A 26,259-nucleotide genomic window follows, 5' to 3' on the forward strand; every position below is an offset into this window, starting at 1 on the left:
ATCTGAAGTTAAACAGTACCTTTATTAAAACTTGTTTTTCTGTTCATTGCTTGCTTTTGTGAGACTTTGCTAGCATTGTAACCAAAAGGAAGAGTTTTCAAGGAACATTGGGGGTTTTGTCAAATTTTTATTGATAAAATTTAAGAAAACAAACAAATAACACATCTGCTGAGAAGATAAGCCTAGAATAACACTAGAACAGCAGAGCTGGAAGGGACCCTATGGATAATCAAGTCTGGCCCCTGTCAAGGAGGCACAGTGAGGAATCGAACTCCCAACCTCTAAGCTTCACAGCCAGAGACCTAAACTACTAAGCTATCCAGCATAGAATAGAACTAGAAGTATAGTAATATTTTGGGGGGAAAGAATGGTATGTATATACGCACAAAGAAGCCTCTATAAAAGGTTTCCCAATATCTAAAAATATATCCATATCTAGTTTATATATATATACAGTATATATCCATTGTTGCAATGTCCTGGTGATATTGCTCACTGTGCTCATTGCTCACCACTCTGCAGTTTGGGGGGCGGGAGGAAATCTAGATGAAAGTGCAAAGAATGTATCTTTAGTGACATGTTGCAACCAAGGCTTTTGTATGCCTTCAGGAGATTTTTTGACCAACAACCTGTAGTTGTCTGTCTTTGTTGTTTCTGATCATTTTTTTGCCACTAATTGGAAAGCTTTCCATCCTGCCCTTTTCTTGCCATGCAGTGCATGGTCAAATACATCATCTAGAAGTTCACAAACCTGAGGGGCAACAAAGACACTTTCCTTTATCTTGGCTTCACTTAACCTTGGAAATTTTCCACAGAGGTACTTGAAAGCTTCCTGTGTTTTGTCCTTGGCCTTGACAAAGTTAATCAGACCCAGCTTGATGTGTAAGGGTGGTAACAAAATCATCCTTGATTCAACAAGTGGTGGATACTCATCACTTTTTCTCCCAGACTCCAGTGATTGTTGGAGTGGCCAGTCTATCTTGATGTAATGGGAATCTCTTGCACAACTATCCCATTTGCAGATAAAATAGCAAAAGGTTGATGTGGGTTTTTCGGGCTCTTTGGCCGTGTTCTGAAGGTTGTTCTTCCTAACATTCCGCCAGTCTTTGTGGCCGACATCTTTAGGGGAGAGGAGTCAGAACTCTGCTCTGGAAAGCCTCTAAAAGCCTTCGAGAATACAAAATAGTAGTACTTTTTGTATCCAGTTTGCAGACCATGCAAGAGAACAAAAACCTTCACATCACCACAAAGCTGCAACTGATGTTGGTCATAGCCTATGCACCTCAAAAGATGTTTCAAGTTGTCATATATTTCCTTTATATGGACTGCATGGCCAACTAGAATTGATGGTGAAACATTGCCATTATACAGCAAAACAGCTTTAAGATTCTTGATGAATCAATTAAGTCTCCACTCATCTGGATTGTGAACAATGTTGAGGACTGCCATCATACCATTGATGATGTTGCAGGCTAAAATCGTTCTCCCTGAAAAGCAAGTACTGTCCAAACCCAGTCATAGATTTATTAATAGATCCAGTCAAGTATGTATTTTAGTCATTTCTGGTTTAAGTTGAGATCCCTTCCCTTTCTAATTCACGTATTCTCCGCCATTCCCAAGTCAAGGGTTCTATATACTGACTCAATAACATATTTTGAAAACTCGAGCCAATCATCAATTTAAAGCATCATTTTTATTCTCACAGACTCAGAATTAGCAATGCTTGACTACATTTATTTCAGAAGCATTGTGGCTGTAGATCAAAGTAATTTGATTTTGGAAATGAGTGAAGTGTTTGAATCTATTTCTGAAAATCAGGAAGGAAACCAAACTTAGCAAGTACAGCAAATATTAACTGATGAGAACTGTATTAACAAATGAACAGAATCATTTGGGAGAGATCACCTTAAGAAGAAGGTGAATTAAGCCTGGTATTCTTGTTCATATGATATGAAGATTTTTACCCTTCCATATACAAGACTTGAATTGTGAAAATTGTGCTTTTAGTTGCTAGCCTTATGGCATCATAAATGTTCAGGTAGGCATGTGGGAAACAATGTAAATGTCATGATGGCAGAAGCTTTTATTGGAATCAGTTCACTGTTTAATTCTTACCGAGTTATAGACTTGAGGCAATGATTGTCAAGTTCACAAATGAAAGGGAGTTTAGGTGCTATAGTTGAACAGCTGTGATTCCTAGTCATCTTCTGAGACATACCATTTCCCCAAAATTAAGACCTAACCTCAAAATAAGCCCTAGTATTATTTTTCAGAGTGCTCGTAATATAAGCCCTACCTCAAAAATATGCCCCAGTTAAGTGAAACCCCGCCTTCCACCCTTGTGCAGCAACCAGAAGAAGATGACATGTCTGTCTTTGAATAAATGTAGATTGTTCTACATGAAAAAAATAAAACGTCCCCTGAAAATAACCCCTAATGTATGCCTATTGGAGCAAAAATTAATATAAAACCCTGTCTTATTTTCGGGGAAACAGGTATTAGGAGATTCATCCTCATTGTAACTTTTGAGATACAGCCATGTGTGTTGGAATTTAGCAATTATATAAATGTATTTAAAATAGCCTGTGTATCTTCATATAGGTAGTTAATTATTTTATGAGAAACAGCAATTCATTACAAAGCATGAAGACATGTAGGAATAAAGAAGCTTTAGGGTCCAATTAACATAACCTCCTGTTCTTTGAATAAAACAGGCAGAGGGATATGAATAAATGCTATCATCATTTTCATTGAGGACAAGACAGATACAAATTTTTAAAAACATCCTGTAATATCAAAGTACTTCAAATAAAGAAGGAATACCAGTTTTAATTATGCATTTATGATGCTTTGTGTAACTATGTATAAAAGCTACCCTCTGTGTACTGGAACTTTTGATTTCTATACTGGCACCTTAGAGTGTGTATTGATTTCTCTACTGGCATTAATAAATGCTTTCCTGATATCTCACAACTTAAAAATGCTTAATGGCCAATTTTTAAGAGAAAAAGTCTTCACAAATGCATTTGGTATACTGGAGTTCAGTCGAGAAAGGATTAATTAGCAGCTGTTAAGCACAATGAGTTACAGCAATGCACTTTTTGTTGTTTAGTTGTTAAGTCATGTCTGACTCTTCGTGACCCCATGGACCAGAGCACGCCAGGCCCTCCTATCTTCCACTGCCTCCCAGAGTTTGGTCAAATTCATGTTGGTAGTTTCGATGACACTGTCCAGCCATCTCGTCCTTTGTCATCCCGTTCTTTTGCCCTCACACTTTCCCAACATCAGGGTCTTTTCCAGAGAGTCGAGTCTTCTCACAAGATGGCCAAAGTATTGGAGCCTCAGCTTCAGAATCTGTCCTTCCAGTGAGCACTCAGGGTTGATTTCCTTCAAAATGGATAGGTTTGTTCTCTTTGCAGTCCAGTGGCATCTCAAGAGTTTCCTCCAGCAACACAATTCAAAAGCATCAGTTCTTCGGTGGTCAGCCTTCTTTATGGTCCAGCTCTCACTTCCTTATATCGCTACTGGAAAAACCGTAGCTTTGATTATGCAGACCTTTGTCAGCAAGGTGATGTCTCTGCTTTTTAAGATGCGGTCTGGGTTTGTCATCGCTTTCCTCCCAAGAAGCAGGTGTCTTTTAATTTTGTGGCTGCTGTCATCATTTGCAGTGATCATGGAGCCCAAGAAAGTAAAATCTGCCACTGCCTCCATATCTTCTCCTTCTATTTGGCAGGAGGTGATGGGACCAGTGGCCATGATCTTAGGGTTTTTTTATATTGAGCTCTCCTCTTTCACCTTCATTATGAGGTTCTTTAATTTCTCCTCACTTTTTGCCATCAGAGTGGAATCATCTTCATATCTGAGGTTGTTGATATTTCTTCTGGCAATCTTAATTCCGGCTTGGGATTTCTTCAGTCCTGCCTTTTGCATGATGTATTCTGTACATAAGTTAAATTAGCAGAGAGGCAATATACTCCTTTCCCAATTTTGAAGCAGTCAGTTGTTCCATATCCAGTTCTAATTGTTGCTTCTTGTCCCACATATAGATTTCTCAGGAGATAGATAAGGTGGTCAGGAACTTCCTTTTCTTTAAGAACTTTCCAGAGTTTGTTGTGGTCCACACAGTCAAATGCTTTTGCATAGTCTTACATACATATAAAATTTATTGTTTCTAGCCATAGATCTTTACACTTTTGTGTAGTCAATGAAGCAGAAGTACCTGTAGATGTTTTTCTGGAACTCTCTCCATAATCCAGCGTATGTTAGCAATTTGGTCTCTAGTTCCTCTGCCCCTTCGAAATCCAGCTCTTACTTCTGGGAGTTCTCGGTCCATATACTGCTGAAGCCTACCTTGTAGGATTTTGAGCATAACCTTGCTAGCGTGCGAAATGAGTGCAGTTGTACGGTAGTTGGAGCATTCTTTGGCACTGCCCTCTGGGATTGGGATGTAGACTTATCTTCCCCTGTCCACTGCTGAGTTTTCCAAACTTGCCGGCATATTGAATGTAGCACCTTAACAGGTGCTTGGAAAAGACTTTGATGTTGGGAAAGTGTGAAGGCAAGAGGAGAAGGGGACGACCGAGGATGAGGTGGTTGGACAGTGTCATCGAAGCAACCAACATGAATTTGACACAACTCCGGGAGGCGGTGGAAGATAGGAGGGCCTGGCGTGCTCTGGTCCATGGGGTCACAAAGAGTCGGACACGACTAAACGACTGAACAAACAAACAAACACCTTAACAGCATCATCTTTTAAGATTTTAAATAGTTCAACTGGAATGCCATCACCTCCACTGGTGTTGTTAGCCATGCCTTCTAAGGCCCACTCTCCAGGAGTGGCTCAAGGTCAGCAACCACACTATCTGGGTTGTCCAGGACATCCAGATCTTCTGGTATAATTCCTCTGTGTATTCTTGCCACCTCTTCTTGATGTCTTCTGCTTCTGTTAGGTCTCTACCATTTTTGTCCTTTATCTTCACACAACATGCTCCTTTAACATCTCAAATTTTCTTGAACAGATCTCTGGTTTTTCCCTTTCTATTATTTTCCTCTATTTCCTTGCACTGTTCATTTAAGAAGGCCCTCTTGTCTCTCCTTGCTATTCTTTGGAAGTCTGCATTCAATTTTCTGTAACTTTCCCAATCCCCCTTGCATTTTGTTTCCCTTCTTTTCTCTGCTATTTGTATGGGCTCGTTGGACAGCCACTTTGCTTTCTTGCATTTCCTTTTCTTTGGGATGGTTTTTGTTGCTGCCTCCTGTACAATGTTACAAGCCTCCATCCATAGTTCTTCAGGCACTTTGTCCACCAAATCAAGTTCCTTAAATCTGTTCTTCACTTCCACTGTGTATTCCGAAGGAATTTGGTTTAGATTATACCTGAGTGGCCCAGTGGTTTTTCCTACTTTCTTCAGTTTAAGCTTGAGTTTTGCTATAAGAAGCTGATGATCAGAGCCACAATCAGCTCCAGGTCTTGTTTTTGTTGACTGTATAGAGCTTCTCCATCTTTGGCTGCAGAAAACATAATCAAACTGATTTCAGTACTGTATTGCCCATCTGGTGATGTCCATGTGTAGAGTTGCTTCTTGTGTTGTTGGAAAAGACTGTTTGTGATGACCAGCTTGTTCTCTTGACAAAACTCCATTAGCCTTTGCCCTGCTTCATTTTGAACTCCAAGGCCAAAATTTCCTGTTGCTCCTTTTATCTCTTGACTCCCTATTTTAGGATTCCAGTCCCCTATAATGAGAAGAACCTCTTTCTTTGGTGTCAGTTCTAGAAGGTTTTGTAAGTCTTCATAGAATTGTCAATTTCAGCCTCCTCAGCATCGGTGGTTGGTGCATAAACTTGGATTACTGTAATGTTGAATGCAATGCACTTACACAGGCATAAATATTTGCTTGAATTCTGGCTGTCAGTTCTTTGAGGCATATGATGTCGGTGTGTCTGGCATGAGCCCCTTGCATTCGTTTTGGTTGTATTGCAGTTAATTATGTTTATATTTTATTTTTGTAAAATAGATTTTCTTGATTAACCAGTGCAGTGAAGTTATCTGACTCTTGAATAACACATGGTGTTTGTTTCTTTTTCCATCACTGAAGTATAGAGTTTTGGTTATGGTAATAGCTCATAAAATCCAACCACACTGACAGCTACTTAAGTTTGAAAATATAGGAATATAGTCTAGAGAAGTACATGCATGTTTACATATACATGGGACCTCTCTCAGAGCTATTTTCAAGTGGTCCTGTCAGGGACCAGCCCTTATTCCTCCAGGGTGGGGGAGTTCTTGAAAAGTGTTTAGACCTTGAATTTAAACCCACCTAAGCTCCAGAGCAGGCTTCGTACTAGGATAGAAGCTGCTACCATCCCCCTAACAAACCACAACACAAAAATGAACTGTTAATATTCCTCGGTGACATATCAGTAGTCAGTGGTCAAAACTTCAACGATATGGGAATTTAGTTAACCTGAAGTTATCCTAAAAGCAATCTCCAGACCAGAAAGTCTTTTTAAAAGATTCATTAAAAGGATAAAGAAAAACAAAACAAAACAAAATGGAAATCGCACCTGGTGAAGCCAGAAGTAGTATTCGTTGCAAAGTAATAAGAAACAGGTCCACAATCTAGGAACTAGCTTCTGAGAAAAAAAATAAAATTATGCAAAAGGCAAACAAACTCAAATCTTTGGCAAAATGTTTCTGGCAATGAACATCAAGCGAATAACTGCATACTAGCAAAACAATAAAACTAATCTGTCATGAGGAACAGTCTCATGACCGCCTAAGCACTTTCTGAACCCTTCTTGGAGGGCATGGTTATTCAGCTAAGGGCTAACCTATGTCCACTCCCTCATGGATGTTCTGCACAGAGGTTGTTGTTGTTTATCAGAGTTGTTTCTCCGAATGGCTGTCTTTCTCTCCCAACCAACCTAACCAGTTGTTCCCTTGGGCTGTTGTAAAAAGGTAGATTAGGCTTGACTGTTTAGTTGGAGGAGGCACAACTGAACAGGAAACAGGGCACATACAGCTGCAGTATGTTTGAATCATTGTAAGAAGGAAAATAATAATTGATTTCCAAATACGAATATAAGTACATCAATTATGAAATCACAAGAATTAAGACTATGTGAGATGGAGGGCAAGTCCAAAGCGGTCCTTGCCTAAATGCTGTCTGTTCTAACTGGACAGAGGGGAACAACTGGCTGAACCATGGTCAGGAAGGAACGGAGTAGAGTGGAAATTAACAACATCAGTGGGGGAACGAAGAGGATGTGAAAAGAATAGGAACTGAGTGTGGGGGGGGTGAACCGTTAGACAAGGCAGGTAGAATAGTGGAAGAGATGGCAGAATAGTTGAAGAAGGTGGGAAACGTAGTGGAGGAGGAGCCAGAAAAGAGGGGGAGAAAAGAGGATATAAATAGAGGGGGATCAGTTAGACAGGAAATAGTGTAAGTTGGAGAAGTAGATGCAGAAAGAAAGGAAATTCTCCCACCCAGATGGGAATGGGTCTGGTTGGAAAACCCATGGGCCCATAAATGGGAGAAACTTATGGTACCTTGACAAGAAGCTGAGAAGAAGGTGCGAGGTAGGTCTCCCAAAGCTGTCATATTGGGGTGAGAAGGAAACCAGGTAGTGGGGTTGTTGTATCAGAAAGGAGAGCAAAACTAGCAAGGGAAGAAGAGAGAAAGAGCCAGATGGCTTCATTTATTGAAAGGTCAGAGAAGGTTCCATGAAGGTAGGGACCCGAACCCTCACAGAATGCTAATTGGAGAACGGCATGTTTCTTGGCAAGAGGGCATGCAGTGGAATTTTCCCTAGCTAAACAGGCATGGCATTTTGGAAAATTGTTCAGTTTGGCAACTTTTAGTCATATCTCTTTTTTCTGCCTTAAATGATAACCAGATCACCTAAATAACTTTATGAGCTTGCGTCACAAATGTAATGGAACTTAACATCACTTCCATAGTTGTTTGTTCCCAAGATGAAAGAGTAAAAAGCAGTGCATCAAGAAAAGCAACATAATGTGGGTATTGGAATTACAATGGAAGTACTGGAGAACAGTTTATCTGAAACACCGGTCTAATTAATTAGACCATGCACATTCAGGAATAATTAATACAATAGCTATTGAGAATGAAATTTCATAAAAGGTAAAGGTAAAGGTTCCCCTTGACAATTTTTGTCCAGTCGTGTCCGACTCTAGGGGGCGGCGCTCATCCCGCTCTTCAAGCCATAGAGCCAGCGTTTGTCCGAAGACAATCTTTCCGTGGTCACATGGCCAGTGTGATTTAGACACGGAACGCTGTTTACCTTCCCACTGAGATGGTACCTATTTATCTACTCGCATTTGCATGCTTTCGAACCGCTAGGTTGGCGGGAGCTGGGACAGGCGATGGGTGCTCATTCCGTCGCATGGATTCGAACTTACGACTGCTGGTCTTCTGACCCTGCAGCACAGGCTTCTGCGGTTTAGCCCACAGTGCCACCACGTCCCTTCTGAAATTTCATAAGTGGTCATAATTTACCTGATTAGGTTCAGGAGCTATTAAAAAGCTGCATCTCTGAAAACAAACCAAAATTCAACCAAACTGAAGCCTAGCTGTGGCTAGAAAACAGTACTAGTTGAATGCTGATTGGTATTCACAATAAAGATGTGGAAGCTGTGTTCTGTTTGTTCCCTGCATCTAATAGTCGGAAGTACTGTGGTGCCTTGCTTAACAACAATAATCCGTTCCAGGAAAATCGCTGTTAAGCAAAAACATTGTAAAGCGAAATTTAAAAACCCAGTTGAAACGCATTGAAACCCATTCAGTGTGTTCCAGTGGGGTAAAAACTCACCATCCAGCGAAGATCCTCCATACGGCGGCCATTTTTGCTGCCCGTATAGCGAGGAATCTGTCCCTAAGCATAGCAGGGAGCCATTTTAAGTACCCGGTGGCCATTTTGAAAACAGACAATCAGCTGTTTTTGATCGTCGTAAAGCAAAAATCGGTTCCCAAAGCAGGGAATCGATCATCGCTAAGCGGAATTCCCCGATTTAGACCATCATTTTGCGATCGCAAAAACATTGTTGTGAAGCGGATTCATCGTAATGCGGGGCAATCATTAAGCGAGGCACCACTGTATTACATCTTTTAGTTACCTTGGCTAATAGCTGTTCTGATCTCCTTCTGTATATTTGTGACTGTGCTTTTTAGCCTTATAAACAGGAGGCCAAGCCTGAGTAAGTTAGTTATGTCTGAAGATCCAAGTGTATGTGATAATGAGTTAGAGCAGTGGTCCTCAGCCTTTGGCCTGTCAAATCTATAGGACTGACCATTGTTGATGAGGCTTCTGGGAGCCCAGAGGCTGGGGACCACTGTGTTAAAATAAGTACAGTTAAGCAGCTGGTATTATTTAGTTTAGTTTCTGTAAGTAGCCCTTCCAAGAGGATTTGTAGCAGATTGAGAAGCAAACTGTTTCATAATTAACTCAAGGAGTATCAAAGAAAGCCTTTTAAAACATGAAATTGATAACAAGTTGGGTCTGGTCCTGTTTATATGAGGACCCCATTCAAATCAGTGGATTTTAAAATTAGTCATAACTTTATGCCCATTGAATAGGGCAACTCTTAAATATGAGAGGCCGACTCCAGCTCTCTTGTGGTTTCTGTCCAATACTTGTTGCACCTGGACAGATTCTCCTGTCTCTGAATAACAGAATCTTGGCCGACAAATTATGTAAGCTTGCACAAACTTCATAGACTATATACTAAAACTTGACTTTCTGTTTTCCCCAGCATTTTCAGTTTGTGCCATGAAATTACAGGGTAGAAGGTGCTGAGTGTCAAAGTACTTCTTGGTCTCTTATTTGGTCTGGAAAAAGTCTTTCCGTATTTAGTTCCACTTCTTATTGTGATCTTGCCAATTGTCTAAAGTTGTGGAGCGCTGGTGCCGCAGAGTCAGTGGGCTCATTGTTAAAGACAGCCTTCTTCAAACCTCTGTCTTCCAGGTCTATAGGATTACAACTCTTGATGTGGTGATGAGGTGATGGGAGTTGTAGTCCAACACATCTAGGGGTGCCAGCAGTTTGAAGGTTGATTAGATACTGATTCTTTTTTAAATGGCTTTGTTAGAGTCACGTTTCTTGAGTATGTATTTCATGATGATGGGTTTAAATACGGTATAATGGCTCTTTGTAAGCCACAGTTTAAGCAAGATTTCTTCTGGACTGCAGTGACAAGCAGAGAAAGTATATTCTAGCTTGTTACACTCTGTGCAATAGAGAGCACTGAGCATTCTTACTTCTCCCTTTGATGTATGCATGATAAAATCACTAATAATTTCTGAACTGAGAACTCCAGTTGAAACCAGACTGGTTAGATACAAAGGGAGATGTAGCCCAATGAGTCTGGAAGGCAAGAGGTTGGGAATAAAAGTTTAAACTATGGGTGTTTCAAACAAATTTGTATCAGATCATAAGATTGTGGCTTATATTAAGAAATGCTAGGTAAACCTTGGCTTTTAAAAGGGGATGTTTCATATCTCCTCGTGGCTGTTCTGGAGGGAGGGTCAGTATGCAAACTCAGGGTTTGTTTCTTTTCACCTATACAACAATCTAATTTCACATTGTATATGAAACAGGCTGGCACATCCCATAATATTCATGTGTGCAGTTAACACTTTAGGAGTGCAAGGAAGGGGGCAAATATCTTTTACTTCAGATGTACTGCCTATTCTGGATCTTGAATCTGTAATATCCAGTAACTTTTCAACTCTAAATCTCTTGTTTAAGGTGCAGAGTCTTCACAAGAGGAGCCACCATTATCTTGTGAAGGTAATGTTTCTGTTCTAGAAAATATAGGACCTAAGGTTTAACTGTTTTCTTAACAACTTTAATGTGTACTCTGGAGATATTTGAGTGGGCATTTGAATTAATGTTATGTATTTAGTATACTTGTTTCTGTTTCTCCAGGGTCAAATGCTACAGTCAGTATGGAAATCTCAGAACCAGTTGGTAAGAGAAATTCTATAAATACATTTTGTTAATGTTGGACTTGCTGAAGTTAGATTTCTGCTATTTTCATGCGATGGAACAAAACATAGCAGTCTGATATCTGAAATGAAATCTTTCATTATATACAAAAGGATTGTTACTTTTATTTCTTGTAATTGTATGAGTGCATTTGAATGGGCAGAAAATACCCTATTGTTTTGCTCCATAAGACACACACCCCCCCCAAAAAAAGTGGGGTGAAAAGTGTGTGTGTCTTCTGAAGCGAATACACTTCTGCAAGGGCTCCCTCTGATGTTGGGGGAAAGCCCTTGGAGACCTTCATCGGCTTGGAGAAAGCCATCGGAGACCTCCTGGCAGTCCCCCGCCTCCGCGAAGGCAAAAAGGCAGGGGGAAAGGGCGGGAGATTTGAATCTCCCTTCCTTTTCCCGTGCCTTTTTGCCTTCGGTGTACCATATTTTTCGCTTCATAATTAGCTGCGTCTTATCGTCAGGTGTATCTTATGGAGTGAAAAATACAGTAGATCTGGATGCATGGGTAGATATCCGAGGAATTTGTTTGTTTGTTTGTCTATCCGTTTGTCTTATTTATAGGCCAGCTCTCTCCTGATAAGGGGACTGAGTTCTGCCTTCCAGTTGTTTTACAACTACATTGGCCAGCCTTTCCCCCCTTTTTTCTTTCACTTAGAGCAGGGGTCTCCAAACTTGACTGTGAGGGCCACACCAGATATTTTAAATATCTTTGAGGGCTGAAGGAACAGGAATGTGCATGCTCCCCCCACCCGCACGCCGCCTCACGCCTGCATGGACGCACGCACACAGGCTGAAGGGAACAGGACAGATAAAACAGCAAGATGGGCTGGATGTGGCCCACAGGCCATAGTTTGGAGACCCCTGACTTAGAGGCTAATGCTTGCAAATGTGAAATACAATGATTTCAACTCTTATAATGGAAACCAATCCCTGGAATGAGCATGTGTTTACTGTAACTCTATTCTTAGGTGCTGAGGAATGGGTTGTAACTTAAAGTGCTAGCTATTTGAATGGAGGGAAGTTCACTAGTCCTTTATTGGATGACTGGAAAGGTTGGATATATGTATGTGTGTGTTTCTGTAAAATTCAAAGGAAATCCCATGAGCCTAAAATCTTCCTATCTCTACATTGTAATGCCTATAATAGTCTCCTACTTCAGGTAGTATGACCAGTTTTTACGAGTAATTTCTACCAAAATAAATTATATGCTTCAAATACAAGGAGGAGAAAAAGCATTCTGTTGCTCTATTCACATATTTTGATCCAGATATTAAAATTGCTTTCTGTATTCCTTGTGCAACAGAAAATGTTGCTGTGGGAAAATAGTCTGCCAACCCTTTGGAAATTACAGCTAGTTTAGAAAATATCTTAAACATCCAGTTTAGAGCAAACTGATGTTTAACAACAGCAAAAAAGTCTGGGAAACAAAATGTCATAAAGCCCCCCTAAAATTGCAACAGTCATTTAAGCACTTAGGTATAACGTACCCCTGACTCTGAAGTGCTGCTAACATTTTTTTAAAAACACACTTTCTGTTTGTTGACATTCTCTTTGTTAAAATTCTAGTAGAAAATGGAGAAACAGAAATGTCCCCTGAAGAATCATGGGACCATAAAGAAGAATCCATTGAACCTGAATTAGCAAGTGGACCTTCTGGTGACGCAGGATCTATTGAAGAGGGTATCCCAGAAATGATGGAAGAGGAGGAAGAGTTGCCAAAACCTAAATCTTTGGTTGCACCACCCGGTGCTCCCAAGAAAGAACATGTAAATGTAGTATTCATTGGACATGTAGGTAAGTTGCCCACCTCTATGGGAGTGTGGATGCATAATAATACATTGTATACCATGATTGTAAGGAAGCCTTATTTAATTGTTCCAGTATGTACAGTGGTACCTTGCAAGACGATGACCCCGCTAAACGACAAATCTGCATAACGATGACTTTTTGTGATCGCTATAGCGATTCGCAAAACAGTAATTCTAATGGGGGATTTTCGCTGGACGTTGATTAGGTCAGTGCTTCGCGAACCCTTTGTTCTCAAGACGACAATTTTTTTGGCTTCGCAAAGTGGCTGCCCTGTGTTTTCCAGACCCATGCTTCACAGGGCAGCCATTTTTACAGCTGATCGGCGCTTGCAAAGTGGCTTCCATATGGGCGATCTTCGCTGGACGAGGAGGTATTTTCCTCATTGGAACACATTAAACTGGGTTTCAGTGCATTCCAATGGGGAAAGGGTTTTCACATGACGATGATTTCGCTAAACAGCGATTTCAATGGGACGGATTATCATCGTCATGCGGGGCACCACTGTATCTCTAGATTCTATTATTGCTTGTTTAGTTTACTAGAGAAGTTGAATTAAATATATACTATACAAGCAGATTTGCCCAAGTTCAGCAATATGGGCTAGTACCCAACTGAACTTCACAAAGCAATGACAATAATTGAACAAGCAGCATAATCCCATGTTCCTATACTGGGATAACATGATTACCACTCTTCAGAAACTCAATGGGATGCTGGCCATGATAAATTTGATAACTTTGCTAACATCAATGATATTTATCAACCTGTGTTATCTTGCTTCTTCTCCAAAGAATACATGGTTTGCCGCCTCTTTATGCTCTTTCTTATCAGAAAAGTAATTTGTGGTGATAGTGGACTAGCCCAGGATCATTCAGCAAGCTGTGGCTGGATGAAAATGTGTAACATAAGAAGGTTCCTTGTATGACTGGTCCACTATGTCTCCTTGCAATGAACAGTGTATGGAATGTTGAATAAATAATTAAATTTGCTTGTCCAACTATGGTATTAGAAACTGGCCAGGCTTTCCAGAGATGCCCGTATTATGTTCTATGGGCATGCTACCAGCAGGCCTTGTTGGTGTTTCTTAGAACTATATATCTCTTCAAAATTTCAACACAATAAAAGAACTCTGTAGCCCAGATATAAATGACAGTTTATACCAAATATAGATCCCAAAAGAACTGTTCGTCTTAGTTTACAGTGAATCATATGAATAAAATGAATTACGCTGGCAAGAATTCCCCATTTAACTAGCATTACATTTATTTAGTGGTTGTATTTATACGAAATAATAAGCTGGAGCTACCAGAAAAGGTATTTCTATAGAATATTGTATTTTCAAAATTTTTCTTAGTGTTTCCATTGAAATATTTCTGACTCACGTTATGGACCAAAATGAAAGAAACTCTAATAGAAGAATATAATGATGAGAAAACACAACATTTTATAAACAGGACTAAGTGAATTAGTTGGTTTGAATGACTAAGTTCATAATCATATTCTTACATTTTCTTTCTTTAATTTTTGATTAGATGCTGGTAAATCAACAATTGGAGGACAAATAATGTAAGCAGTTTTTTCAGATTATTGCTCCTTATATTAAATATTCCTAATTGCTTTAAATGCTATAAATATACCCTGAAATAAGCTGTATGGATAATTCTCATTATGTACTTTTAGCTTCAACTGCAGATACAATAGCTGTGGAAATAAAATACATTTATTAATATAGTTTTTCTCAAAGAGTATTCTAATTGAAAGGATGTAAAGATTGCAGAAGTTTTCAAAAAAAATCCCTGTATGCCATATTGGGCTGAATCCTGTTGTGCAGCTACAGAAATGCAACTTAGCATTGAGCCTCTGGAAGTTACAGTATTGCCGAGGCAGAAGTGTTTTCCACAAAGCATTTGCACGAGTGCATCAGTAGGTTGCACTGGGGATGTGCGGTCTATTGTGCAGTTGAATAGTGCAGTTCTTTGTTGCTGAGTGTAATCCTCAGCACATTTTGATGAGATTTTTCCCATTAAACGCTGTTTCTGAGTATAATATTTAGTCTCTGCAAAATCAGTTTTACAGGCTCTGCTATAGTCATTACGACTTTGTCTTGAATAGCTGCATTATGTACAGCTTTATGTAACAGAAACAAAAGATTATTTCATCGGGATGGTTTTCTTTGCATCTGAATCAGATTCATCCCATCACCAACCAAAAAAGTCCCTTCTACTACTGCTCCTGTAGGTAGCCTCTTCATTGCAACTAATGTACCGATCTTGTTCTAGGTATCTCACAGGCATGGTTGACAAAAGAACACTTGAAAAATATGAAAGAGAAGCTAAAGAAAAAAACAGAGAAACCTGGTAGGAGCTCCTGTGTTGTAAGATGAACGTGCTTGGAAATACTTCTTTAAAATATATAGAGAGAGGAAGTTCACCATTGCATTTCTAATCAATTCTTACTTACTCTGGGTGGCTGATGGAAACACACTCTGGCTTGCCCTTCAGAGAAGTGTAAAAATTCCCCCAAAGATATGTCACATATCTGCCAAGGGAACCCTAGAGCTGAGCAGCACAACTAAGATTGGAGACTTGAGGCAATGGGCAGTGAAGAATGAAAGTTTTACTCTATTTTGAAGCAGTGTATACATAGAGGCTGACCCAGGAAATTGCCTAGTAAATCTGCCACAATCTTGACATGACAAAATGTATTCAATTTTGGTGTTCTTGGTTAAGGCCCTGTTTCTGAAATCTTGTAAGGAGTTATCCAGACATTGGATGCCCAAATAGCTTGTTTCTTTTTGGCACCTCAGTACATGGTAGACTTTGGCCATCAGCTGGTGAATAATTTTGGAACTTCCCTGCTTTTAATGTTGGCATGTCCCTGAATGAAAAGCGTGGCACTTCCCAGATGCACCTTCTCAGACTTTCAATTGGATTTCTGATTGCATTGACCCACTGTAGCCTTGATTTAGTTTCTTTGCTGTGCTGAGGGTGTCCGGGTAGGTTTTTCTGTAAGAGCTTCATCATGCTTTACTTTGTGTCTTGGTTTTTATAGGTATCTTTCATGGGCCTTAGACACAAACCAGGAAGAACGGGACAAAGGTAAAACAGTGGAAGTGGGCCGTGCCTATTTTGAAACAGAGAAGAAACACTTCACTATTTTAGATGCTCCAGGGCATAAGAGCTTTGTCCCAAATATGATAGGTGGTGCTTCCCAAGCTGATCTAGCTGTGTTGGTAAGTCTACTTTTAGTCCCTCTCATGTTCAAAAGAATCCTTGCAAATGTATGAACAGATCCCTTCTGTTCTGTACAGTGTCTTCTGCTGAATGATCAGTGGAATGCTGTTCTTATAGTAGGTATGTAGGCAAAGTGCAGTCTATACTGTTGTCTCTGGCAGCCTTACAGTGCGAAATCGATGCTGTTACTCTAAAATGGGGTGTAAGGCTCCAGAAGGTCTTCAAAACTCTCAAAAATGTATAAAATTTGAATTTTGGAAATTGGAAGTGGCTGGTTTTTAAAATCACATTCTGTGGGGTTGTACAGTCCATAACATAGCAGTGGAAACTTGGCCCCCAGACTCTAGGTTGGCCATGTCTGATACAAAAGTAGTAGCCTGTTTCAACAGATTCACATTATATTTTGTATACATGTAATATTTTATGCATTTATTTATTTATATATGTATTCCTTAATTATACCCAGCCCTGTTTGTAAGAGGTCTCAGGGGAGGAGTGCAAACAATACAAATAACTTAAAACAATTAAACGTTATTTAAGACCATTTGATATTTGCTTAAAAATAGTTATAGGTAGCAACTTTGTTCATGTACATTCTAATTTTTAGATTGTTTAAAATTTAAATAGTCAATATATAGCAGTATGGCATTTCTTAACAAATCTACCTTATAACGTTTGTTGTGGGTTTTTCGGGCTCTTTGGCTGTGTTTTGAAGGTTGTTCTTCCTATGTAGATATATTCTAGAAAGTTTTCAAGAATACATCTTCCTTATAAGTCTATGACATTTTCCGGCAGTGTTCTTTCCGAGACAGAACAGGGAATTGGACTGTATCCTGATACTTGAAGTATTGCCTGACTTGATTTCCCTTCAAACTAGGTTATCTCCGCAAGGAAAGGAGAATTTGAAACTGGCTTTGAGAAAGGGGGACAGACAAGAGAGCATGCCATGTTAGCAAAAACAGCAGGCGTAAAACATTTAATAGTTCTTATTAATAAAATGGATGATCCAACTGTGAACTGGAGCAATGAAAGGTGAGTTTTTCAAAATCTGCATGTAGAGGACTTCTGGTGTCTTTTCCAGTAGGCATGGGATTGATCTCATTCACCTTTGTTATGCTGTGGCATTAGAGTTTCTGGGATTGGATACAATTGGTATTTTACCTGTTTAAATTTGTATGCTTTCTCAAATTTGGAAGGATTCATGTTTCTGTGGCACCTTCAGATGCTACCTGATAAGAAGTAGCAAATTAATAATAATAATAATAATAATAATAATAATAATAATAATAATAATAATAATAATAATAATAATAATAATAATAATAATAATAATAATAATAATAATAATAATAATAATAATTTATTGTCATTGTAAGTATATGCACATACAACGAAATTCACAGACACCCAGAGACCAGACACATGCACACACATAAAATTCCCAAACACTCCCCACCCACTAAAAGTCCCCCACTAAAAATACAAACATCTACACCGCAGGCCAAGTAACACAGTCCAACTAATTATTCACTACTGGTGGTCTTTAAGCTCATTATTAATTGCAATTATAGCTCTGGGATAAAAACTATTTAGAAAACGTGTGGTCCGAGTCTTAATTGTTCTATATCTTCTGCCAGACGGCAACAGTTCAAAAAAGTTATAAGCAGGATGGGAAGAGTCTCTCAGGATGCTATGTGATTTCCTTAGACAGCGGGATGTGAAGATGTCATCCAGGGTTGGTAGCTGGAGCCCGATGATATTCTGGGCAATTTTAATGGTTCTCTGTAGAGCTTTTTTGTCCGCTACAGAGCTACTCCCAAACCATGCCAGAATGCCATAAGTTAGGACACTCTCAATGGTGCTACGATAGTATGACAGAAGTAAATACTGAGATAAATATAAATTTAATGGGACTCTCTTCCCTCGCCTGAGGATGCAAGGATCTGCTGCACCTCAGAGCACACTGTAGTGGTCTGGATTAAGATAATCTGATCTAATATAGTAAGTGTAACATCTTGTAAGTGGTACAGAAAAAGCTTTAAAATATTTTAAAGATGTTAAGTCTTTCAGGAAGAATCCACACACCTGTACATACATGTACACATCAAATGTCTACTTGCACATAGAGAGCTTTTACATTGAGAAGGACATTTATTTAATTTTATTTTTAATTTATTTAATTTATATGCCGCCCACTCTACCCAAAGGTCTCTCACATGCGTGCCTTCTGTGTCAGTCAGACAGGGCCTATACAACATCACCATAACTTGAAGTGCCTTCTATAGTATCTTCCTCCTGTGAACCAGAAAAGGGTCTTGTCATTAAGGGTGGGTGAACAGCTCCATCACAGTATCATAATAAACGCAAAGAAATACATGCCTTTTCTGAAAAATGCCTGAAATAGTTGGAGTGTGTGAACTTTATTCAGACTTATTTCACCTGAGGTCCATGAGGAATATATATCAAGATAAAATATGTATGGCAGGGGTGAGCACCTATAACCATCTACATGTTGTTGGACTGCAATATAATTTTGCACCATTGGGTATGCTAGGAGAAGGTAGGCCAGTAACATGCAGAGAGCTGTGTTGCCCACCCATTTTTGTAAAGAAGCCCAGTCCAAATCCATCATTTCGTACATCATGGTGATCATTCTCATCTTATATACAGTTTTTTCTCTTTTGGGTTAATCTTTCAGGTATGAGGAATGTAAAGAAAAACTGGTGCCATTCTTGAAGAAAGTTGGCTTCAATCCCAAAAAAGATATCCACTTCATGCCCTGCTCAGGACTGACTGGAGCAAACCTCAAAGAGCAGTCAGACTTCTGTCCGTGGTATACGTATGTATCTTGTGTAATAAATATCCAACTTTTCTCTAGAGAGCTACAAATACCTAATGTTCTTAGGCATCCTTCAAAGTGTTTATGCAAGTAAGCTCAAAGTATCAGGTTTCACTCCCATATAGAAGTAAAGGTTTTGCAAGTAGTAGAATCTTTGCCCCAGCAGAGTGATATCACTGGATGCATCCTCATGTTTTGTATTCCAGTTTTATTGATATTCAGGTTATGTTGCACAACTTGTGATGTAGGCATGCATATCTCATGAATGGTGTTACTGAATATGTATCTGTTACAGGGGTGCTAGCTTATCTCAATTAACATACAGATGTGGCATATCCTTCTCTGACACTGTCATTTCCTTCCTCTTTTTTTTTCCAGAGGACTCCCCTTTATTCCGTATTTGGATAACCTGCCAAACTTCAACAGATCAGTTGATGGACCAATCAGGCTGCCAATTGTTGATAAATATAAGGTACGTTATAGCTGCCCTCGTAACTATTCTGTAGTTGCTCCAGCTTCATAGCTATTCTATAGTTGCTTCGGCGTAAGAGCCCAGAAAACCCACAACCATTATTCTATAGTTGCTTCAGCTAGTGAACCTCCCACTTCAGGTCAGACTTCTAGACTTCTGAAACATGAAAACTAAAGTTCTACAGAGGCACATCCTGGCCAAAATCTTATTCGTTAGTTACATCTGTACAAGGCAGTGTAAGTTGAAGTGAGAAACCACTGCAAACAGCAATTGCCTTCCACGAGTTTAACCACACAACAGGATTTTAGCATCTGTGTTTATATGGCAGACCTAGAGAATAGGATTTAAGTGCATAAATGCATGCACAGATACTCATACCATGGTCTTCTGTAAATGTAACTTCACAGATTTTGGGAAAGTTTGTCAGAATTAATTAGAATAGCCTTGGGAATAAATACAACACAACACTGCTTAGCTTTAACTACATAACCCTGAAAGCTGTGCAGTGTCTTTGCTCAGGACTTGCTTACCCATTGGGTTGGATCCAAAAGCTCTCCTGGATTCTGGAAAATAGACTCTTCTCAGTTCACCCTCAGAGGCACAAGATTACCTGCTCTCCTTGCATATAGTCCCTCCTTGCCAAAAAAGGAATCTTTTGGATCATTGCTTGTTCCTCCTATGGAGTGACAAGGAGAAAGGAAAGCTATTACTGTATAGTCATTTCCACCCATGCAACAATAAGATTAACTATTATTAATTCTATGAGAAATTTGTGAACTTTTATCTGATGGTCAAACTCAAATACAGTACTTCTGATTTCATTCCCTTTTGTGTGTGTTTCAAACAATGGTCTAGTAAGAATAATTGGTATTGCTGGAAGTATTTTAAAAATGATATTTCCGTTCCATTCCCCCAAATTTTGCCCTCATTGCTATCATCCTTTAGATCAGCGGTCCTCAACCTTTTTGAGGAAGGCGGGGCACACACACACACACACACACACACACGTTCTTCCGCATGCATGAAGGAGCACATGCTCTCAGGCGCATGCGCCAAGCAAAGACAGACCTCCTACGCCCCCCGCATGAACTCCCTCCCACAGCTGCTTTGAGCATGTCAGCACTGGCGTGAGTGCTCCCCCACCCCTTCACGAATTTGCCCACGCACCTGCAAAGCAGCTGTGGGGGGAGTGCGTGCAGGGGGGGAGGTCTGTCTTTGCGGCCTGATCCGGCTCAGGCCACAGATCAGTACTGGGCCATGGACCAGGGGTTGACAACCCCTGCTTTAGATGGCAGCCTGAAATTCACTACACAAAGGGCTGTTTCAGGTGAATTTTACAGAAGCTTTTCTGACCATGTTTTTTTTTTCCAATGGTACAAGTTATATGCAACGTTCTAAACCTTTCCTTCATCACTATCTGGAGTTCTGGTTGGTTTTTTTATAGTGTCCAAATTGTAGCTGCACTCAAAATAGGGATCTTCCTATTTTACATTAGGATGCCAGATCTTTCAATGTCAGTGAAATGGGATTCCTCATTCAACCAGATTAAGTTCCTGTTGTTGAGTTGCAGGTTCTTCTAAATCCTGTGGAATACTTATCACTTCACAGATAAATTTCCAGTGTGGAGGAGAGTTGAAAGACCTAAATGGCAGGTTCTTCTTTGTAAAGGGGTCTATTGGCAATGTTAAATTAACAGGGATGCATACTGTTGATAAAAAATCTATTCCTTAGGAATATGGAACAAATTCAGAAAGACCAGCAAAATAAGTCATTTCCCACTCCATCCCCACTAGACCCTCTTTCTTAGCCATCTATTATTTTATGATGTTGACAAATAGACTCAGTTTAAATCATGGAAAGACTGTAATTTATATAAAGAAATTTGTATAACAGTTCTGGTCCCAAAATTTGTGAACAACTGTTAAATCATGAAGTACGAGCTCACTCTCATGGTTTCAAATAGTTCAGCTTGTTCATTTTTCTTCTTTTTGTCGTGAAAGTGCAGGCCACGAAATTAACTGCAATTGCAACATTAAATCACCAGTAGGGCTGGGCTTCGAAATCATATGAAATATTAATTGAATCCTGCCGAAGCAATACATCAGGACCCAAAGTGGATTGAGAAAATGAACCGGGGATGATGAAAAATGACAGGCTCTATGGAGCAAAACTCTGTTCAAATGAATCTCCTCCTAATTCTTTTAAGCTTCTGTACAGGTGGCATTTTGCACCACTCCACTTAAGCTATATCAGGACTATTGGAGGAAGTGTAGAAATAGCTGTGTGTACTTTCGCATGCCCTGTAAGCTGCCTCACTGTTATAGTTCAGAGGTTTTACAGAAATACCATTAATCATAGCAAAACAATTATCAGGTTGCCAAATCTAGCTCTCCTGTACTTATTTTCAGGCAAGAACAAACAATTGCTTGTCTTTTTCTGTATGGCAGTGCATTTGGAAATTGCCGCAAACTGGAAGGGAACTTGTAATTTAACTTTACATATATGGAGAAATAGAATAGGGCACATTGCCCTAATGGAAAAATTAATTAACCAATTAAAATTAAACAACCACATCTAATATTTTTTTCAACTTAGGGTCTCCTCCTATTTTTAGTAAGAATGACAAACCTTATTTTCCACCAATCTCCTTGGGATATACTGTCAATCTTTGGCATGATATTCTAACCTTATACAGATTGCAAGGACGTGAAGTATATATATTTTACCAGGAATTACACATTCCTGGTAAAAGGCCTGCATTATTTTGGTGTCTCCCCCCCCCCCATTCTTTCAAAAAAGGTTTTTAAAGTTCACCGCAGTCCTTTATTTCTTTGATTGAATTTTACACCTCAAACAAAATACATTTAATTCTTTGATTTGGAATCATTTGGCATATGAATAAATGTTCTTCTTTCTTCTAAAGTTAGTCTTACTTTTGCTAAGTAATTTTTTATCCTGTGTCTTTTTGCATATGAAGGATATGGGTACAGTGGTTCTGGGAAAACTGGAATCCGGCTCTATTTGTAAAGGACAGCAGCTTGTGATGATGCCAAACAAGGTATGACCTATTTCTTTCTCTTAAAAGTTTAAATTAATATTTTCTAATATGCAACATTGCTTTTGGCTTGGAAATCAGTAGGCATGAGACTTTTGTAATTTTAGGAATGCATCTCTCAGGGGCCTGTGGGAATTCCTCCAGCCAGGATTTTGGGATTGGTTATTCAAAAAATTAAAGTCCTCTCAGGTGTTTTGAAATGCTTACAGCCAAGGAATAAAGGCTCTGTCAGACATGACAAATCTTCACTGAAGACAGAGGAATCAGCTGGTTGGGACAAAGCTCTGTGGCGGCTGCAAAACATTCGGGGTTTTTTTTAGTCTCCCTGCCCATTACACTCCCTACAAGGTGCCTCTCAGAAAACCTAGCTGCCCAGTCACTTCTTCTGTCTTCCTCATCCTATCTGACAGAGCCTTTATTCCTGAGAATTCCAGCAGTGGGAATTGCTGGAGACCTCTTGTGGTTGGACTGCGGTCTAAAAAAATTTGAAAGTCCCACTCATGAACATCAGTTCCACGGTGAAGTTACATTTTTATACTCCCGAGAAGGCTTACGTTTGCTTAGGCGCTCAGATAAAAGAGAATGCACATCATCAAGCTTTTTAAAATTATAAGACATCACTTTTCAGTTATGCATCATCTTTTGAGTCTTCTGCTGCTGTTTATTAATCACATTTAACAAGGGACTAACCAAGGAAAGTAAGAATTCCAGGGATTGGGATGATGAGTATTGGAAAGGCAATGTCAGATGGCACTGGTTTCTTTCCCAAATGCAGAGCTTACTATATTTTCAGCTCCCATGGTAGCTTCTGACTTAATACAAAAAAAAGGCAATAGGTGTTCTCCGGCACAAAGTGCCAAACTCTCTACAGTGGCTATAGAAATAAAACAAATATTGTTTACAAGCATACGAGGTGCAGAGAGAGAGAGAGAGATTAGGTACACGACATAGATATCAGAACAGAAATGTTTACACCGTATAGAAGACTCAGTTGTATAAATCACAAAATTCTTACTGATTTCATTAAATGAAAATTGAATTTGTATTGGCTTTCACAGTCTGCTATTGGGTAGAAGTTTGTACTGCCTCATTGCATAATCTAAAACACAATGAGATAACAGTAGAGGACTTTGAAATAGAGGGTATGGAATCTGCCTTGTGTGGATAGAAATTATTATGCTAGCAGGAGGAGTCTATGCTTAATGGGGGCGTACTTTGCAACACATCCTGTCCAGTAGGGTGTTCCAGTCTTTTGTGCGGTGTTTTTCGGGGGCTAGAGGCAGGTGTAGAAATGATGATCTTCTCCACCAGCCCAATGCACATCCTTAAATGTGAAAGAAAACTTGTAGAGAGTCTCACATTTTTTCATATGATCATTTGGAGCAGAGGTAATTGAACACAAGATGCAACTTTGAAGCGGGAAGGATGGGAAAATATTGATAAAGGAGTACCGTACTAGCATCACTTCATGAAACCTTACATTATGGATTTCTGAAATCTTGTAGATCCAGTCTGTATTTTTCAGCAGGCAGAGACCTTTGCGCTGTTCTGAATTATAAATAATTGTGTAGCATATGAAGTAAATGAACATTTCATGTCTTAGAAAGTGCTAATCTATCTTTAAGCACAATGTGGAAGTCCTCGGGATCCTTTCCGATGATGTAGAAACGGATGCTGTAGCTCCAGGTGAAAATCTGAAGATCCGACTGAAAGGAATAGAAGAGGAGGAGATTCTTCCAGGGTTTATACTCTGTGACATTAATAATTTGTGTCATTCAGGACGCACTTTTGATGCTCAGGTATGCGTACTAAAAATGTTTTTATCTCTAACTGAGGAGGGCTGATACTGAAATGAGAGCTGTTTCTTTTGACATTTTAACTGGTACACCTTGGTTCAGAGGTACACACGCCTTAAGGCTGTATTAGCAGTTAAATCTTGTTCAGGAAACAAAGTTATAAATATACTTGCTTCCATACTAGTTCAAATCCATCTTTGCTTTTCTCTAATCCCTCTTAAGGCATTCAGCCTTTCAAGGAGAATCCTGATTGTACATCAGTTATCACACCAGTATGTTTATATTAAAGCAATTTCCTCTTCCTGGGAGGGATGTGATGAATTTTTACATAGTACCCAGAACAATTAGTGGGTGTTGTCTTACAATAGATAGACTTACTGAATTCTTATTGATTTCAGATAGTGATAATTGAGCACAAATCCATCATCTGCCCAGGTTACAATGCGGTGCTGCATATTCATACATGTATCGAAGAAGTTGAGATCACAGTGAGTATTAGCAATCTGTCTCATCAGCAAGAAAACTGGAAGCAATATGGACAAAAGCCAAATTCACTCTCAGCTAGACCATGAATAAATAGAAATAAATGGAGTTAAGGTAGTCATGTAGATAGCAGATCTCATTCAGTTCAGGGGGCTTCTTCTAGTTGAGACTACACAGGGATAATCCAGTGTCATAATGATTTAGCATGAAAGATAGATGGTCATAGAGATGGTTTCACTTTTTAAGGCTTATCTGTATATTAAATAATCTCTCCCGGCATCATTAGGTAATCTTGGTGTCATAAATAAAAGAAAAGGAACAAAGGCAAAATATTGTCGCACTTCAAAGACTAATTCACTGTGAGCTTTCATGGATGAAAATCCACTTCCTCAAGTACAGGAGTGCAAATACATATCCCCATGTCCAGATACAAATAATTGACAAAGTGACAATTAATTCCTGTTGTTAAGGCAGGAATGCAACTTACCAAGCTATTAATTACTTCAATTAGTAGGTCTTGGCCAAAGTAACACCTGTAGGCCAAGTGGACTTGGCTGTCACAGGAATGTTAAGAATCTGTGATATTGTTTTTTGAGACCCTTAGCACTGCCCTAGAACATGTTTATGTAGAGCCAGTTTCTGTTACCTCTTCTGGAGTGTCCTTAACAGTGTGTCCTGGGAGGTTGAAGTCTTCTGAAATTGGTTTCTCTGTGTTGTAATTCCTAATGTCAGATTTCTGTTTGTTCATTCTTTTGTACAGAGATTGTCTTGTTTGACCTTTGTAGGAAGCAGAAGGGTGCTGCAGGCACAAGATGGCATAGGTCACATTGGATGATGAATATGTAAATTAGGCCCCTGATGTTGTGAATGACATTGCAGGGAATACTTGTCAAATTTACAGATGATACAAAATTGGGCGGAATAGCTAAACCCTAGAAGAAACAAAATTCAAAATGACCTTGATAGGATGGAGCACTGGGCAAAAAGCAACAGAACAAAATTCAACAGGGATAAGTGCAAAGTGCTGCACCGCAGAAAAAGAAACCAATTGCACAGTTACAAGATGGGGGATACCTAGCTCAGCAAAACTACGAGCGAGAAGGATCTTGGAATTGTCGTAAATCAGAAGCTAAATATGAGCCAACAGTGTGATGTTGCTACAAAAAATACCAATGCTATTTTAGGCTGCATTAATAGAAGTATAGTTTCCAAATCCCGTGAGGTGCTAGTCCCCCTCTATTCGGCACTGGTTAGGCCTCACCTTGAGTCTTGTGTTCATTTCTGGACACCACACTTCATTCAAGAAGGATGCTAACAAATTGGAACAAGTTCAGAGGAGGGCGACAAGGATGATCAGGGAGCTGGAAACCAAGCCTTTTGAGGAAAGGCTGAAAGAACTGGGCATGTTTAGCTTTGAGAAAAGAAGTCTGAGGGGTGATACTGTAGCACTTTTCAAATATTTGAAAGGCTGTCATACAGAGGAGGGGCAAGATCTGTTCTCAACCATCTCAGAGTGCAGGACATGCAACAATGGGCTCAAGTTACAGGAAATGA

General features: G+C 39.5%; 1 protein-coding gene across 4 annotated transcripts in view; it reads left to right on the top strand.

Moving 5' to 3' along the window:
* GSPT1 (G1 to S phase transition 1) overlaps positions 1-26,259 on the top strand; it is a 36,082-nt gene that overhangs the window by 5,143 nt on the left and 4,680 nt on the right. For 2 of the 4 annotated variants that reach the window (XM_072982842.2, XM_072982845.2), the window contains exons 2-13: positions 10,768-10,809; positions 10,948-10,989; positions 12,585-12,812; positions 14,360-14,393; positions 15,107-15,184; positions 15,879-16,059; positions 16,938-17,092; positions 18,759-18,899; positions 19,278-19,371; positions 22,349-22,429; positions 24,052-24,225; positions 24,621-24,710. In XM_072982842.2, coding sequence (XP_072838943.2) covers positions 10,768-10,809; positions 10,948-10,989; positions 12,585-12,812; positions 14,360-14,393; positions 15,107-15,184; positions 15,879-16,059; positions 16,938-17,092; positions 18,759-18,899; positions 19,278-19,371; positions 22,349-22,429; positions 24,052-24,225; positions 24,621-24,710 — 1,340 coding nt within the window. The remainder of the gene's footprint in view (positions 1-10,767; positions 10,810-10,947; positions 10,990-12,584; positions 12,813-14,359; positions 14,394-15,106; positions 15,185-15,878; positions 16,060-16,937; positions 17,093-18,758; positions 18,900-19,277; positions 19,372-22,348; positions 22,430-24,051; positions 24,226-24,620; positions 24,711-26,259) is intronic. The other 2 variants (XM_072982843.2, XM_072982846.2) reach the window with 1 other exon arrangement.

This window comes from Pogona vitticeps, chromosome 13, assembly GCF_051106095.1.
Source record: "Pogona vitticeps strain Pit_001003342236 chromosome 13, PviZW2.1, whole genome shotgun sequence".
NCBI classification, from domain to species: domain Eukaryota; kingdom Metazoa; phylum Chordata; class Lepidosauria; order Squamata; family Agamidae; genus Pogona; species Pogona vitticeps.